At 38.1% G+C, this 18532-nt stretch overlaps 1 protein-coding gene across 11 annotated transcripts in view; it reads right to left on the bottom strand.

Annotated features, from left to right (window-relative positions):
• Window positions 1–18532, bottom strand: part of LOC109084418 (unconventional myosin-IXAa) — a 138923-nt gene that overhangs the window by 3985 nt on the left and 116406 nt on the right. For 5 of the 11 annotated variants that reach the window (XM_042728530.1, XM_042728537.1, XM_042728531.1 and 2 more), the window contains 21 exons: window positions 15245–15370; window positions 14920–15069; window positions 14007–14305; window positions 11816–13285; window positions 10921–11008; window positions 10542–10739; window positions 7849–7949; window positions 7232–7362; window positions 6923–7134; window positions 6718–6834; window positions 6318–6506; window positions 4343–4390; window positions 4138–4249; window positions 3803–3864; window positions 3531–3723; window positions 2287–2415; window positions 1754–1859; window positions 1344–1475; window positions 1126–1249; window positions 567–620; window positions 231–248 (listed from right to left, as the gene is read on the bottom strand). In XM_042728530.1, the coding sequence (XP_042584464.1) occupies window positions 231–248; window positions 567–620; window positions 1126–1249; window positions 1344–1475; window positions 1754–1859; window positions 2287–2415; window positions 3531–3723; window positions 3803–3864; window positions 4138–4249; window positions 4343–4390; window positions 6318–6506; window positions 6718–6834; window positions 6923–7134; window positions 7232–7362; window positions 7849–7949; window positions 10542–10739; window positions 10921–11008; window positions 11816–13285; window positions 14007–14305; window positions 14920–15069; window positions 15245–15370 (4059 nt within the window). The remainder of the gene's footprint in view (window positions 1–230; window positions 249–566; window positions 621–1125; window positions 1250–1343; window positions 1476–1753; window positions 1860–2286; window positions 2416–3530; window positions 3724–3802; window positions 3865–4137; window positions 4250–4342; window positions 4391–6317; window positions 6507–6717; window positions 6835–6922; window positions 7135–7231; window positions 7363–7848; window positions 7950–10541; window positions 10740–10920; window positions 11009–11815; window positions 13286–14006; window positions 14306–14919; window positions 15070–15244; window positions 15371–18532) is intronic. The other 6 variants (XM_042728532.1, XM_042728541.1, XM_042728536.1 and 3 more) reach the window with 4 other exon arrangements.

Here is an 18532-nt window from a genome sequence, read left to right as displayed (position 1 = left end):
TATTCTTACACAGGAAATTAAACTGTGTGTGTGTGTGTGTGTGTGTGTGTGTGTGTGTGTGTGTGTGTGTGTGTGTGTGTGTGTGTGTGTGTGTGTGTGTGTGAGAGAGAGAGAGAGAGAGAGTTTTTCTTTTTTCATATAAAATGAACAAGTAGCCATTTGGCTCTTGCAAGTGTTCATTTTGAACCCTGGATGGACAACACAGACTCACTTCAGCCCAAAGCTGTTACCTTTCTGAATGAGTTGGACTGCACATAACCAACCAGAGAAAGCAAGTTAAAAAAAAAAAAAACAGTTAAATATTAGGCAAATGGAGTGAATGCAACAGAAACATTTATTGAAAAAATTCCCAAGTCATGCAGTGCAACATTATGAAAATGCAATGCAACAAGGTGAATTTGTTACCGGTCTAGATTAATAAAGTGCAGCGTGACTAACATCTAAGCTCTTGAGTTTCTTGCTCTAGCGTCTGTATGTCATGATCATGATGACAGACGGACCACACAGTGCTGGGACGCGGCATACGTGATGACACTTACGGTAACAGCGGGTACATAAATACCTACCGCCGCAGCACTGCGGGTTATGCTCATAAATCTAACAGCAATTATTACGGGTTTCTGGATTCGAGAGGAAAGGAGAGGGAGAGGAGAGACTGGGGTTAGTGTCAAGACAGAGCTAATATGGGTGATTTACTCAAGTAGAACATGATCTTGGAACAACATCCTTTTTGGTCTTGAAGCAATGTATCTGTCAGATTTAAGGGTTAAAGTTAAGCTTATAACTGGGGTTGAAGCTTCATGCTTATCAACCAGTCTTTTCCCTCTAATTGTAGGGGTGGGTTTGGTGTTAATATGTGATTGTGAGATAAGAATGTTGTTCCAGGACCAACACTTATCCAACTTATTCAACTTCCTGGATCAACATCTTTTAATGCTGTAGGTTAAGGAACATTTAAGGAACAGGTTAAGGATTAACTCTAATCATTAACTATCTATAAAATAGGAGGAGAAATAAAAGGTTGACAAAAATGTTGTTTCAGGTCCAACAAGGATGTTGACTTGTTTTGGACATCTGGGTTATGTGGATATTTGTGAAAATATGAAATTCACTCTTAACCCTTACCATGGACCTGCGGATGAATGTTAGTCGGCTCTTGGCTTTGTTCTCCGCAAATTCCAGAGTGCTGATGTCCTTCAGTCTGGCCTTATATTTGTTCATCTGCTCGCAAATGATCAGCTCGACACACCTTTGAAAGAAAGAAACGGAAGTATTTTAATCACTACCCATAACTAAACTGAACTGATCTTATCAAACTATATGAAGTAAGAGTTGCCCATTACGCTGTGGTTTTCCCAATGTCCTGTACGCTCCGCAGAGGGTCGGTAGTGTCAGGACAGCGCAGGATGCAGGGGGCAAACACGATAGCCAGTGCATTAGCAGACATGCGGTTTGTTTCCTCCTGCAGGGCAATCCTGTAAACAGCAGAAACAAGGCTCAGAACTGCACAAGACTGTGTTCTAACTATGTATGACATTTCATAGTCACTGTTCTCATAAAAGGCCAACAATCTGCACAAAAAGATATTATTTTATTATTATTATTAGAAATAATCTGCAATTTTAGATCAATGAGATTTCTCTGTGGACATGGCTACTGTACGTATAACGATACAGCAGAAACCAAGTTTCTTTTTTTGATGCAATCATTCTTGCATATATTTTTGGTGACATGGGAAGTTTTGTCATCTCACCTGACCAAATGGAAAATAAGGCGCTCCAGAGTGTTCAGATGAGTTCTGCTGAGCTGGTCGATTACAGAGTAAACCCCTCGAATCGCTTCTTTTTTGTCTTGAAGACCTGAAGAGACGTTATCATCCAAGTTCGAACATTACTGTATGTCTCCATAAATGTCTAATTTATTTAAACACAGGGGGTCTAGAACAGTACTGCATCCATAGACTGGCATATAAAATGTAAAAAAATGTAGTTTTGAATCTGCGTGTTACTATTATCATTTCATCTGTTCCAGATTTAGTTCAAAACCTATTAAAAAGTTATATCAGAATTAGTCAAAAACAATAAAAAATCCAAGACTTCTACACAACTTGACAACATCAATACAATTAGTACCAATTTCAATGTGTGTCTCACACACACACACACACACACACACAAATACACACACACACAAAACTCCCAAATAATCAGGATAAGCAAAAAAGACACAAAAACTGTATTTGCAGTACTGAATGCTAATGCAATAAGTGTGCTAGATCAAGCTTACCCATGACCCGCAGGAATTCTTCATACAGTTCAAAGGTCATCAGAGGATTAGGCAAGTCACGTAACCACTGCTTGAAAACGCTGGCAATGACATTAATATTATAGTCGTCCAGATTCACGCTGTTTACATCTGAGGGCAGAAAATCAAAGATTTCAGACTACGGATATATACGATATAATTACTATAGTAATACATCTACTAGATAAAGTAGCTATATTACTAGAAATTATTAGTAATGTATTGTGGACAAGATATCAGAATCTTGTGTTACAGTAAATTTTTAAACATCCTTAAAACAAGATACATTTATTTGTGAGGTAATACTGTGTAAGATATTAACATGTTTTCAGAGAACATAACATTTTGTTTAGTATATATATATATGTTTTATAAGTAACACATACTGTACATATGTGTTTAATATAACAAGTTATATTATAAGTTTACTTTACAGTACTCTGACCTGATGTGTCCAATAAAACATCCAAAATGCGCAGAGCTGGAAAGGCTCTATAAACAGCTATTAAACAGTAAAGCACATTTCTCACTAATTTTGGTCTCTTGTAGCCATATATCATTAGTGCTTTAAAATAGTTAACCCTGGGTCTGTCTAAACCCCATTTATTCATAATTTACCCGTAGTGAATAATTATTGCTGGGTATTCATAGGATGATGCTTCACACTGTACATTACTAAATCCTGGGTTAACATTCGTATTTGCATATTTGCGGTGTCAATGTCATAAATTGGACGAACGCAGCACACAATCTGTTTACATAAATAATCTAGCATTGTGCATCCTTATATTATATGTTGCAGACTATACTATAAAGTTTTTCTTGAAATAACTTTTTGATCTAGAAAGAATAAAAAACTGTCTTCTCTCCAATTCACGCCTTTTATTTTTATCAAGACTCAAACAGTACTCTGACTGAACCGACTGTTTATACAACACACTGCATTTCCGTAACTGTCCAAAACATGTGAATTTGAGACACGTGATTGGTTGGTTGCTAAGTGTCTAGCCCTAGCACTGTCACACCATGTCATTTCACACTGTCATTTAAAAACAAAAACAGAAGCGCTGAGAACCCTGCTCCAGAGCAAGATTTCAGAACCCTGATCCTAACCACACTTCTAAATTACAAGTGGGAAACATACCTTTACCCGGGGTTAAAAGCGGGGCTAAGAACAATGATAACTCCGGATTAAGCGCAGTGTGAAAATCCCTATTGTGTCATACCTGTGTCCAGACCCTGTTTCAGCTCCTTAATCTTATTGGTGGATCCAGACTTCCTGTATATCCCTTCTGTGTACAGGCCATGCATCTCAATGTAATTGATAAGTTTCTCGACGACTAAAGGCACCGCTCGCTCATCGTTGGTCAGACGGGACAATTCCACACCAAACTGCCTCGACGAGAGCTCAGGGTCATACTGCACATGGAAAGAAAGGAAACATGCTTTATTACAGCCCAAATCACATGAACGCACTTAGCAGAGAAAAATTCCTTACCTTCTTGCTGCATTTGGTGGTCATCTTCTGACAGCACTTTCTGTGACACGCATAGCGGCACACTACACAAGACACAGACATCTCATTCATTCTCATTTTCAACGGCAGTACATACGACACAGATTAAAAAAAACAAAAACAACACCACTTAAAATAAACTCAATTCAAGTCAACATTCTTCTCTCACTGTAACTTGGCGGAAAACATCCTGCTCTACAAAGCCAAACTGTTCTCTGTTCGAGCCGAGAGGCCATGGGCTTGTTGGTAAACAATCTGATTATGTTGAATTGAGTTCAGGGGCACTTTGATGCGGAGACTGTGGACATGAAACTCACGTTTGCAGACACACGCCTTGTCCATCATCCAGATGAGGGAGGAGCAGTACTCGCAGTAGGTGGGAATACTGTACTGAGTTGACTTGAATATGTGGCCATTGTGTTCCTCCACCTGAAACAAACAAAGGCAGAGTGTCAGCTGATTTCCATGAAAAACGGAAACGCTAATTCAGTTTACAAAATCTCTGACTGTGATTCCACTCACTATATCAGTATCCTTTTTCCTTCTTTTCTTGCGGTCTGGTTTAGGTGCCTGTGGGAGGAAAAAAGGCAATAAAAATAGTTTTATAAAATATACTCTCTCTCTCTCTCTCTTAAAATTATACAGTCATATAAAATGTAATATATAATCTTATATTATTGAATAAATATAAAATGTAATATATAATCTTATATTATTGAATAAAACTATTTTTTTTATTTATGTATTTATTTAATTTTAATTTGAAAATTTGTATTATTTATTTTTTTGTTATTTAAAAGCATATTTCAGCAAATTTAAAATCAGAGAATCTTTTTAAAATCTACATCAATTAATTTCTCTATTTCACTCTTCTCTATATTCTAATTTTAACTCTTTAACTTCTAATATTTTTTTTTGCCGCTAAATTCTCTTTAGAGAGAGAAGAGAGAAGTATTATATATTACCTCGCATATTTTAACAATTCTTTTATAATTCATTTTAACACATTTTATTTAAATATTACAAGTGCTGCGCAATTATTAATTTAATTAATTTTTTTTTACTCACGATTAATCGTTATTTTTTTTTTTTTTATTCACGATAATTATATTTCATTCAAAAGTAGTGTATTGTGCACTTTTTTTCATTTAAAAGTAGGCCTACTGCTATTTGAACAAAACTGTAATAAAATTTGGTTTGCAAACTGTGATGAGTGGGGCGGGGCCGAGAGCCGTGGGAACGGAGCGAGGCTGGTGGAGTGATTGGGAAATGAGCGACACCTGCTCCACTCACCGGTCTCGAGTCCCACGGAGGAGATTGGGGAGGATACAAAAGAGGAGCGACGACAGTGAAGGACGAGAGAGGACCAGGCCTTGGCTTTATTTTGGGTTTGGTTTTCTTTGTGCGCGGCAGTCGTCGCACTGTTTTATCTTTATTTGGTTATTAAAGGTTTATTTGAGTGTTCGCCGGTTCCCGCCTCCTTCTTCCCGTGAATATGAAGTTTTATATTGTTACACAAACACTTTAAACAAATAAGGTGCTTTTTACAGCAGTGTTCCTTTTACACAGTAGCAGTTAAAATATTTATTGTAGCCTAAATCTCAACTTATAACATAAATGTAATTAAATTAAATATAAAACAAGTTATTTTACACTGCCAGGGCATTTATGTTTTTATAGAAAATATTTTATAGTTTGTTATAGAAAAACAAGTTATGCGTTATGAGTCCAGAGCCTCGATCATAACATTACAACAGGCACCTTCCTATTAGAGACCTGCATGATCGCGGGACCAATCGCAGCAGAGTGCGGTGCGGGACAACACTTGATGGTCGAGTGCGGGTGCAGGTGGGTAGAGACTCGTGGGAGAATAATTAGGGTGTGCTCATACTAGGCAATCATAACCGTGTCGGAGCGCGTTTGACCTCCAAAGCCTGGTTCGTTTGGCTAGTGCGATCGCCAGAGTGCGGTTCAGTTATATATAGATCAGTGAGTGTGAGTGCTAACCGCGCCGGAGTGCAGATCTTCTGATGCGTGCTGCATGATTGCGGAAATATTTCTGAGGGGCAAAAGTGATAGATCTGTAAAGCAATATATTGTGAGAGCGACGTGTGTTACCGCGTCCCATACAACTCAGAATAATAAACCACAAAGTTAACAAAACTATTCACTCCACTGTGTTGAGCCTAAATAATTAGATCTGCATCATCCCTTCCTGTGGCCCATGATTTGTCTGTATGTGTATTCAGAGCCAGTGAGCAAGGGACTTTCATAATAATAAAAAACTGTGTTAACACACGATAAAATAATTGTTGGCATTAATCAATTAATGCGTTAAAGACATAATAATTAAAACATAATATTACATTAACCTCATTTTTATTTCACACCCATATCTAAAAATTCACTCGCCATCCTGTTCCATCCTGTTACTTTCTGGAAGCCCTATTTTGTATCCCGTTCATGAAAAGTGCCATTGACTGTGTTAACACTGTACCCTGCTCATACTGCTGTCCAGAGGTTTGTGCTCTGTCATGAACTCATCCAGGAAGACTTTGAAGGTGTTGACCCAAACTTTCACTGGTGACTCGCTCCAGTGCCTCTGCTCCTGACGCATGTTTTTCTCCAGGATTTGCTCAAAGAGGGCGTGGAGATCCTTATAACGAATGCTTTTCCCATCGTCCATCTGCACACAGAGCAAAAACAATATATCTGTTTCTGACATAATGTCCTAACCAGGCACAATATGACAACAAGCAATACATCACATCTCTTAAGGGACGATCACACTCACATTCTTTTGCAAAGACAAAACCAAACGTCCTACATTTTTGATGACAATATGAATCATTTTTCAGGTGATAACAGTAAAACAATTGCTTTATAAAGGTACTTACAGCTAAAGCTGTTGAGTATGAGTTGAAGATATTTAAGCGGAACTCCTTTAGGGCCTTTTTGAAGACAACATCCACCATTGTGTCTTTCTTACCATCTTCTGTGTCTAAATCAGTAATCTGTGAGATTAAAACAAGGTTATTAAGATTTCTTCTCATCAGTAAGTAAATGCAGCTGTAGTAAATTGAAGTAGAAAACAGTCATCACCTTCTTCATGAGGAAGTCATTCATGCTCCTGTAGTCACTGGCACATGTGAGTATCTGCAGGGCGTCATTCTGCCACTGGACGGGCTCCAGAGCCACACTGCTGATCTTCACACTCCGTCTGCGCTTCACTTTAGGGGACGGGTCTTTATTCTCTTTAAACTCCCTCTGTAATGTTAGGTCTGGACTTTGAGGAGGGGTCAGGCGCTCTACCCCTGAATAATCAGAATAGCAGTGTTTTTATGACCAAAAGAGTTCTTCAAATCTCAATATACTTGAAACATTTTAATTTAGTTTTTTTTGTCAACTCACCTTCTTCCATTAGAAATGCTGTTTCAGCATAGTCTCCTTCCAAAGTATCACTGCCACACAGCAGCCGTTCTCGCGAGGTTTTCTTCTCTCCATGCCTTGCCTTTCCCCAAAACCGCATTTTAGTGCGAACCCTGCAGACAAAACATGTTGACAAGGACAGCAATCATTTTAAAGGAATAGACTGTCCTGATACTTATATTTTATTTTATTTCATTTACTTTATGTTCCAGGCCCACAATTTCTCTCTTAGACACAAAAATTTTATGCGTGAAAAACAGCCTGAAAAACCAGAAGTGACGAACCTAAATGTGCCATAGTGACTAACTCTAGGGTGCTTTTTTGTCCTTTTTTAGAAGAAAAAAAATATATTTATATATATATATATATATATATATATATATATATATATATATATATATATATATATATATATATATATATATATATATATATATATATTTTATTATTATTATTAAATATATGTTTTATTTACAATTGGGTCATACTGTAATATCGGTTTCATGGGGGAAAAGAGAAAATAATATGAATAAATGAAGAGTAAAATAAACATAAAATGAAAATATTTTAATCTCAACTGTTCTTCAAAAAACACGCACCTTCCATCTCCATGAGAGTTCTTCCTCGCATCACTTTTGCCCAGCTCTCCAGATGAGATTGTTTTATACATGTTCTTCTGCTCTTCATTGGCTGTGGACGGCTGAAAGAGATCATTACATATAGTATGTAAGAGCAAAGGTCTCTAACTGACAGTTACTGACAAGGTTTGTCTGTCAAAACCTTCTATAGCACAATACAAGCCTTTAAATAGACACTTTGCCTTTTCCTTTCACTTCAGCCACTATTTTCCGGTAGGTAGTGTCAGTTTAAAACATTTACAATGGCCACAAAGAGAAAGAACATGTGTTGCTCCTTAACATAGTCTGAAAGCACTAAGTGGTTAAATCAATCTTCTTCTACAACACTAATGCACTAAAACTAACCAGTGGCACACAATGAAAGGGCACTTTAAAGATAGCATATGACTAGGACACAAAGTAAATCTCTTAACTTTTAAAAAAAGAACAATAGTATTTAACAGAAACTAGATGGGTCGTTCTACAAAACAGGTACCTTTTGCATAAATTTAAATAATAAATACATTAACTTATATTAAAGAGATATAAGTAACATATTTACAGATAAATAATTTTTTTTTTTATTATAGCCATTTTTCTAAACACATCTAGCAACTTTATTTTTCAATTATTTACTCTTTCTCTCTATATATATTTGATATAAAAAAGAGGCACCGGTTTCATTCAATGACCCAGATAATGACTGAATTCTACTGTATTGTTAACCAACAAGAATGCAAAGAGTGATTATTGTAAAGAGAGGTACAGAATAAGAAATACAGAATATGCGCCATGACAGTTCCATTGCTTTAGCCTGACAGAGCTAGATGTTAAAGCAGAGCTAGATGTTAAAGCATGCAGTACTCTTTTTCCAAGGTGGCAGTGTAGAAAGCAGAATCTCGCAGAAGGTCTTGGTAATTCTGGAAGGAGCAACCTATAACTAGCATAACTGTTATGTCTAGACAAGCAGCGTGGTCAGATTGTGAAGAGTGCCGTGGGTTAAACTTTACGCAAGATGCCTTATTACATCAGGAAAGAAAAGCAAACTTCTGATGGAAGCCATCCATATCTGTGTGGCTGGTTCATGAAGCAATGTACTGAAGAAAACAGAAGTTCTGGGTCAAGTGTGACAATTAATTAAATCTACTATATTTTTGTGCTGGATAAAAATGCATTAAAATTAGGGCTGTCAAAGTTAATAGAAAAACTAATGAGCTAAATTAAATTTGTGTCAAAAAAAAAAAACAGTCAAAAGTTTTAATGACTATTGAAAAATGAATAGTGCTTTTGACAAATATGTTTATAATGTAAAGTAACATTGTTTTGTGTGATGTTACAGTACATCCACACCAATAGGTGTCAGCAAGAACACTTTTCTACTGCCCATAAAAAAAGCTTGGGGATATTTTGGTTTGTGGCTAGAAGGGATACAGCTACGAATGGAAACCTATTAGATTGTGTTTTATTAACATCTACACCTACCTACCCCTTACAATAATGCAAAAACAGTAATTATTGTTGTATAGTGTATAGACAAAAATTATGCTTTAGACAAAATATATATAGTTGTACAGACAAAAATTACGCTATATTAATGTGTGCATGCCATAGCTGTACCCCTTCTAGCATTAACTGATATTTTTGGTAAAATATACCCAGAAGTGTGTTAAATCTGACAAAATCTTTTCGGTAATGTAATGTAAATTAAACTTAACTAAACTAAACTAAACTAAACTATAAAATATAACAAAAATAAATAAAATAAAGCAAAATTAAAAATAAATAATTTTATATAACATTTTTTATTGTAAAAAAGTTTAGGTAGGGTGTTGGTTAGGGTTAGGGTAATCTATTTAAAGGGTTAGTTCAGCCAAAAATGAAAATTATGTCATTAATGACTCACCCTCATGTCGTTCCAAACCCGTAAGACCTCCGTTCATCTTCAGAACACAGTTTAAGATATTTTAGATTTAGTCCGAGAGCTTTCTGTCCAATAAATAAATTCAATAAATTCTAACGGACCCTCTGATGTCACATGGACTACTTTGATGATGTTTTTATTACCTTTCTGGATGTGGACAGTATACCGTACATACATTTTCAGTGGAGGGACAGAAAGCTCTCGGACTAAATCTAAAATATCTTAAACTGTGTTCTGAAGATGAACGGAGGTCTTACGGGTTTGGAACGACATGAGGGTGAGTCATTAATGACATAATTTTCATTTTTGGCTGAACTAACCCTTTAACTAGCTGTATATAAAAACAATAGATGTCTACGTAATGTCCCTATTTATAGTAGAGAGCTAAGTAAACTACTGTATGTATGTATTGAGGAAAATTCTAAATTTAAGATTAATCAGTATTTTTTTTATATACATTTTTTTAATCTATTGACAGCCCTTATTAAAATGCAAATGATTCTTTGCATTGTATAATTTATTTGTATAGTATTTCTATGTGGATGCAGAAAACACCTGCCATCACAGATGAGAATAGTTTTCAAAAGGTGTTTCAGCATCTGTGGTTGAAGATTATGTCCTTCAATTGGATAGGGAGTGTAGAAGCGTTTCAGGTGGTCAGTAAGGCAATCTATCAGCTTCTTCTGGAGGAGTTAGCTGTAGAGAGAGATCTTGCTGCTTGGCCTGCTTGCGCTAACACAGACCGTTAAATTACCATTTCGGAGTCACTGTGACAAGCCTCTAGTGTGCTCTCCTCTGAGTCCTGCTTGGGGAGGGGTGTGCTAGGAGACAGAGGGGTCTCATCATACTCCTCCTCCTCTGACTCCCCCTCTCCCATGGCGTTTGAACCGCGGGTCATGAAGTCTGAACGTGTCCTTGCCATTCGGGCTTTTTTATGACCCGGTCGGCCAACCTAATCAACCAAATGATAAAACAAATGAAGATGCTCCCCCGTACGTCAAGGTCAGGTGACCCCACCAGGGCCTCGTGAGGCAGAAAGACAAATGTATTCAATAACGAGGAAAAAAATCTTGAGGTTTGTGAAAAGCTATTTAATTCTGTCATGACCTAGTGTCAGTTGCTACATCTCTCACCTCACTCTTAGCGGATTTGTAACCCAAGAGGCTCACTTCATTCTGGACTCCTGCGGTTTTCCCTTGATTGGCTAAGTCCTTATCCAACCTAAAACAAATTCAAGAAGTTCAAGCTTTAGATTACTCAAAAACAAAAAAAACCTGCCATCATTTACTCACCTTTATGTCCATACAAAACCATATCAATTTCTTTCTTTAGCTTTGTGTGCAGAATAAACTGGAATTTGGTCCAGCAATGTAGCAAGGACATCGTTAAAACAGTCCATGTGACATCAGTGGTAATCAACGTAATCAGCGCTGTTTATGTGGATTACGTTCTGGGGTACTCTCAGAAATGTAGAAAGTAGATGGTAACTCTTGAAAAGAATTGTTGAATAAATGTTGTTATTATTGTTTTCTTTGCCCACAAAAAGTATTCTCGTAGCTTTGTAAAATTACGGTTTAACCCCTGATGTCACATGGACTGTTTTACCGATGTCCTTGCTACGTTGCTGGACCTGGGAACATTGCAGTTGCATTGCTGTCTAGGGAGGGTCAAAGAGCTCTCAGATTTGATCAAAAATATCTTAATTTGTGTTCAGAATATGAACGAAAGTCTTGTGGGTTTGGAACAACATGAGGGTTAGTAATTAATGACAGAATTTTCATTTTTGGGTGAACTAACCCTTTAATGTTAACGACAGCTTAAATTTGTCTGTTTCTCACACAAAGCTGAAGCCTGACAGCCCCAGGTATCCATTTTCATTGTATAGTAAAGGACAACTTGGACATTTTATTTTTGCGTTCAGCAGAAGAAAGAAAATCAAACAGGTTCGGAAGGTGAGAAATGATGATAATTTTCATTGCAATGAACTATTTAGTAACCTGGCACCCTGAGGTCAAGCACATCACTTACTTTGAAACCTTGGCCTTCGGTGAAAAGAACATGTTTCCAGGCCTCTCGGACATGTTCATGTTGACATTCTGAGTGGACGGTTTCATATTTAATTTCCTTCTGGCCTCATCCCCTCTGGATTCCAGGGTCAACTTCGGTGCCCACCCTTTTGCTACACTGCGGCTATCTTTTGGTTGGCCTCTGAAAATGGAAGGAGCAGCTTCCTTTTCTGGGACCAGTGGCTGGGAGCTGAGGTCAGGCTCTGGCTGAGCTATGGGAGCAGGGCCTCTGTCTGTGAAGAAACTATCTGGCTTTCCTCCTGAACCTTCTTGCCTACTCTGCTCAATCCTTTGCAGAGCTTCAACCCTCTGCTTCTCATACCTCTCCCTCTCATGTTGGGCGTTATGCTCACGTTCTTTTTTCAAGATGTGCTTCTGCTGACGGATCCGCTCCATCAACTCTTTTTCATTTAGCTGTTGCTGATGTTTCTGACGCTCTTCCTTTTGCTCATTAAGCTTCATTAGCCTTTCCAGAACATAAAGGCTTTCGCTGCTAGGCTGTGCTGGGCTCGGTGGCTCGCTGGTCTGGGCAGCACTGTCTTTAACCTCCGGAGGCTTCACATCTGCTTCATTTAAAAGGCTTTCCTTCTGCATACTAATAACCACGACCATAGGTCTCCGAGTGGACTCCTTCTTGTCTTTAATAGGTTTTCTGAGGCCATCAGGGCACGGGGTGGCAGAATTAATGGTGGACTTCACAATTAGAGAGCTGCTTTCTAATGGAGGGGAGTAGAAAGTCGGGAGCGAGTTCTGCATTTTGGGAGGTTCAGGTTGGCCAGCTGGTTTTGACATTATATCAGGTGCTGGAGTGTCAGAGGGCAAAGCGGACTCGGGCATGTTGGAGAACACATCGTGCATGTCAGGTACAGAAGGAGAACCAAGGTCCTCTGGTTCGGCACAAGGTGCCTTGTCTTTGAAATAGTCATCTATATTGAGTAGCTCAAAGCTGCCCTTGGAGCTCTGGCTGTCTGGAGTACCCTGAGGAGTGTGAGGGATCTCGCTGACCAGCTCCATTGACCAGCGCCTTTCTTCTGAAGGAGACACACCTCCAGTGGAGCGTACCTTAAGAAGCTCCAAGCTGAATTTGGCCTGCTCCAATTCTCGCATCCGCCTGCTCTCCCGTTTGGCCCGGGTCCTCTGGTTGGGATCCTCTAGAGTCTGTGGTCTTTCTCGGATTGTCACTTCAGATGCCGGTTGTACTGTTGCAATACCTTTTGTCATCTCTGGCACCAGCTCTTCCAAAACATCTTCTCCAGGCACCTCTACTGCACCAGTGAGTGTCTGTTTGCTCCCGTCCTGCACCTCAACGGAGACGTCCCACTTCCTTTGATCCAAACCCATGTCTCTCAGATTGCCCTCTTCTGGTAACAGACTGATCTTTCCATTTGGCAGATGAGTGGATTTTAATTTCTGCTCTTGAAGTTCTCTAAATCTGAAAATGTCAAAAAAAAAAAAAAAAAAACACTTCTTAGTAGGAAGACAGCACACGTTTAAAAAAAATTGTGTAGTGCTTTTCAAAATCCCAGTCAGCTTTGCAGAAAATCATGATGCTAATGTCTATAATAGCTCTAATCACATTTCACTGATTAGAGATGGCCGATTATACAGTTTACATTTTGCAACTATATAAGCATTCTAGCATTTGAGATTGGCTATATACTGTATATTAGTATATATCACATTAAATGAGTATGCTGTATATATGTGGATAAAGTCAGATGTACTGCATTTCCAACTTTATATAAAGGGCTGTGCAATAATATAGTTTACATTTTGCAATGATATAAACTATCACACAGCTGAGATTTGATATATAGTACATGTTGCTCTATGTAAGTGTACTGCATGCATGCCATTGGATGGACTATACAGTAAATACAACTTTTAATTCAACGCTGGACAATAATATTGTTTACATTTTGCAATGATATAAACAATAACAATGAAAAAACAACAACAATAAACTTTAAGTTCTTATGCTATTCCGGTGTTAAACCAACCAGAATTTTGCTTGGCAGGCTAGCACTATGAACCTGTATAAAAAGCATTAGAATGTTGATTGGTGTAACCCAGACCATTATACAGTTCTCTCTGTATTATTAGGCAATTTATTTCAACAGAGATGTTACTCTTTAGAAAGGGTTGTATCATACCTCTGCCTTGCCAGATAGCCTCTACCCGCTGCTTGCAGGCGGATGGTGATATCCTGCTGACGGAGGTAGAGCTCTCTGGCCCTGTGTCTTCTCCATGCAGTCTGGATCTGGCAGGCTGCCCGCCCCCGCCAATACTGCCTCCAGGTTCTCTGGATCACCAAGGCTGCCTCCCTCCACAGCAGGAGTCTACGCCTCTCTTTAAAGCCTCTCCAGGCCGACTGGATACAAACCGCTGCCTCCTGCTGGACATACTCAAACCTGCTGTCCCTCTGTGAAGACTGACAGCTCCTCCACCAGTTCTACAGGAGACAACACAGTGGGCATTTAATAAACATTTACTCCAAAATATTTGGTGTAAAAACTTATGTTTTAGAATAGACAGGAATATATTTTTTCACATGTACAAAAAAGTCTTATTAGAAAAATTTATACTAAATTCTAAAAAGTAATCTTACTAAATAAGAATATTTTGGTCAATTCCAAGATGTAAATCAAAGAAGGATCGATACATAACTGCAATCAGTCTATCAACATTTTTTAAACATCCTTGAGTGTTTGACGGAACAAATAAATCACCTTTAGAGTTAAAATAATATTTATTTAATACTAAATCCTTTATTTCTGTAAGTGCTTCCACTGTTTACATGTCAAAAGCCTAACCCAAATACCACAGACACGGTTCCCACACCTTCTGCCCAATGAACAATGAACTTCCATTCATTTTCAGTCATATTAATATATATATATATATATATATATATATATATATATATATATATATATATATATATATTTTTTTTTTTTTTTTTCTTCTAAAATTCCAAATGAAAAAAAAATTAATAAAAATCTATTACTCAACATTCTGTTTTTTTTGTTGTTTTTTTTTAAAGTACAAAATAAATCTTAGAGGTACCTGTATCTGAGAAGCAGCCTGTCTCATTCTGAGGAAGTTCTTTCTCTCCAGAAGAGCTCTGTAACGTCGCTGAAGATTAATTATTCTGCGCAGCACCTCCTGATGGAGCAGGTCTTGTAGCCGCTGACGCTCTGTTTCACGGAGAAACACCTGCCATACACATGCATAGACAAAGAGACGCGTCACATGCATGCAATACTGTACATTTCCAACAAAGCTAACCATGAATGGACAGTATGTGTCATCCCAAAGGCATCAGAAAAAGTTAAGACTCTAGGAATTTAATTAAGTCCCATCACTGGCAGAGGCTGAAGGTTGATCATACCATGGTACGGCCCACTTGGAACCCTTCAGGAGTGAGATCCACCTGGTGCAGGTACCGTCTGATAGCTTCCTGGCTGGCCTGGTTGGTACCCTCTGGTAACAGCACATGGAAGTGTCGAACAAAGTCCTGGAGGGCATAACACAGAGACTTTACACCACACCGCCATAGTCAAACTTTTTTTCTTAATGGCACACACACACAAAACGTCATTCACTTTCTGAAGCATCCAGGAAGTGACATTTCTCATTAAGGCCTTAAAACTGGGCAGAACTTAGAACACTAACATCACTGTGAAGGCATGCCTTATTGAAGTCTCCGTCAATGCAGCCCACTGGGGGTGGACAGTCTGGGAGGCAGATGCCGTTGTGTATGCAATTATTCCTGGCCACTTTTATTGCAGACTATAGAGAGCCTCTGTGAAGTCAGCTAACTACACCAGCTTCATATCTTACAGAAATTACTGGGGGAGGAAACACTCAAGCTTCATAAAAAGACACTTGAGTACACATCGCCAAGGTAGAAACCTTAATAAAAATAAGTCATTGCTAAACAGTTGCTGGAGTGTTCTGCTTGGCTGTTAGCACATTGCTAATAGTGTTTACTTACTGATTATTAGAGGCTGTATTACAGAAACCTTTTATCTTAATTCTTGACTAAAGATTTGAAAAAGTGAAAGTGTGAATTAAGGGTCTGTGTATTTTTGTGTCCATTCCTTTTTTTTTCTTTTTTTTTTTACCACAAATGAAATACAGAAATACATACATTTCCCTTTTTATGGTACTGACACTCATGAATTGAATAAGCAGATACAAACCCATTTTCCTTATATAACATTATTATTTCTCCTCCTTAAAAATCTTTATTTTTTATTTTAATAAAGTGTATTTTTTATTTTGTGAGAAGCATGTTGTGTGTACAGTCGTGGCCAAAAGTTTTGAGAATTACATAAATATTAGTTTTCAAAAAGTTTGCTGCTAAACTGCTTTTAGATCTTTGTTTCAGTTGTTTCTGTGATGTACTGAAATATAATTACAAGCACTTCATACGTTTCAAAGGATTTTTTCGACCATTACATGACATTTATGCAAAGAGTCAGTATTTGCAGTGTTAGCCCTTCTTTTTCAGGACCTCTGCAGTTCGACTGGGCATGCTCTTAATCAACTTCTGGGCCAAATCCTGACTGATAGCAACCCATTCTTTCATAATAACTTCTTGGAGTTTGTCAGCATTAGTGGGTTTTTGTTTGTCCACCCGCCTCTTGAGTATTGACCACAAGTTCTCAATGGGATTAAGATCTGGGGAGTTTCCAGGCCATGGACCCAAAATTTCTACATTCTGGTCCCCGAGCCACTTAGTTATCACTTTTGCCTTATGGCACGGTGCTCCATCGTGCTGGAAAATGCATTGTTCTTCACCAAACTGTTGTTGGGTTGTTCGAAGAAGTTGCTGTTGGAGGGTGTTTTGGTACCATTCTTTATTCATGGCTGTGCTTTTGGGCAGAATTGTGAGTGAGCCCACTCCCTTGGATGAGAAGCAAACCTCACACATGAATGGTGTCAGGATGCTTTACTGTTGGCATGACACAGGACTGATGGTAGCGCTCACCTTTTCTTCTCCGGACAAGCCTTTTTCCAGATGCCCCAAACAATCGGAAAGGGGCTTCATCTGAGAATATGACTTTGCCCCGGTCCTCAGCAGTCCATTCACTATACTTTCTGCAGAAGATCAATCTGTCCCTGATGTTTTTTTTGGAGAGAAGTGGCTTCTTTGCTGCCCTTCTTGACACCAGGCCATCTTCCAAAAGTCTTCGCCTCACTGTGCGTGCAGATGTGCTCACACCTGCCTGCTGCCATTCCTGAGCAAGCTCTGCACTGGTGGCACTCCGATCCCGCAGCTGAATCCTCTTTAGGAGACGATCCTGGCGCTTGCTGGACTTTCTTGGACGCCCTGAAGCCTTCTTTACAAGAATTGAACCTCTTTTCCTTGAAGTTCTTGATGAACCTATAAATTGTTGATTTAGGTGCAATCTTAGTAGCCACAATATCCTTGCCTGTGAAGCCATTTTTATGCAACGCAATGATGGCTGCACGCGTTTCTTTGCAGGTCACCATGGTTAACAATGGAAGAACAATGATTTCAAGCATCACCCTCCTTTTAACATGTCAAGTCTGCCATTCTAACCCAATCAGCCTGACATAATGATCTCCAGCCTTGTGCTCGTCAACATTCTCACCTGAGTTAACAAGATGATTACTGAAATGATCTCAGCAGGTCCTTTAATGACGGCAATGAAATGCAGTGGAAAGGTTTTTTGGGATTAAGTTAATTTTCATGGCAAAGAAGGACTATGCAATTCATCTGATCACTCTTCATAACATTCTGGAGTATATGCAAATTGCTATTATAAAAACTTAAGCAGCAACTTTTCCAATTTCCAATATTTATGTAATTCTCAAAACTTTTGGCCACGACTGTATAGTACAATTTTGATATTTAGCTTTAAATAAAAACACCATTCTTTTATAATTTTCCTCATGCCATGGATAAAAAAGTGAAATGGATGCAAAAGTACACACAGCCCTCAAGTCCTACATGTATGTAAAGGCCATTTTACACAATACCCAACATAAGAAATAGTAATAGTGAGGCTTGCCTAAGAAAACACTTTTAATTATTGAAAATAGAGCTGATGATCTGTTTAGTCATTAGGGATTCACAGTGTGTAAACTAATCCTATTTGTATCCTCTACATGATGCTATTTGTCTGGGCTGAATACACAGAAAGTGGCCAAAACAACAGAATCATCCCCAGACAGCCACACCCAGGAAAGGAACTGAATAACTGGAAACAATGATTTCAGCTTTGGGACTCCAGAAGATGAGGATAGGATCAGAAATTACGCTCATCCACGTACAACTTCATTCAAAAGTTTTGGGGTCAGTAAATTATTGTTATTATTATTTTTATTTAAGAAATTAAACACTTTTATTAAGCAAGGACACATTAAACTGATCAAAAGTGACAGTAAGGACTGTTATCAAAACATTTGATTTCTTTTGATCTTTCTATTTCATCAAAAATTCTGAAAAAATGTGTCATGGTTTTCATAGAAATGGTTTACATAACTGATAATATCAATAAATGTTACTGAAGACTAGAGTAATGACTGATGAAAATTCAGCTTTGCGTCACAGAAATAAATTACCCTGTAAAATATATTTAAATTAGTGCTGTCAAACGATTAATCACGATTAATCGTATCCAAAATAAAAGTTTTTGTTTACATA

The sequence above is a fragment of the Cyprinus carpio genome, chromosome B7 (assembly GCF_018340385.1).
Source record: "Cyprinus carpio isolate SPL01 chromosome B7, ASM1834038v1, whole genome shotgun sequence".
Taxonomy (NCBI): Eukaryota; Metazoa; Chordata; class Actinopteri; order Cypriniformes; family Cyprinidae; genus Cyprinus; species Cyprinus carpio.
Note: the sequence above shows the minus strand (reverse complement) of the source record. Positions and strands in the feature narration are given on the sequence as shown.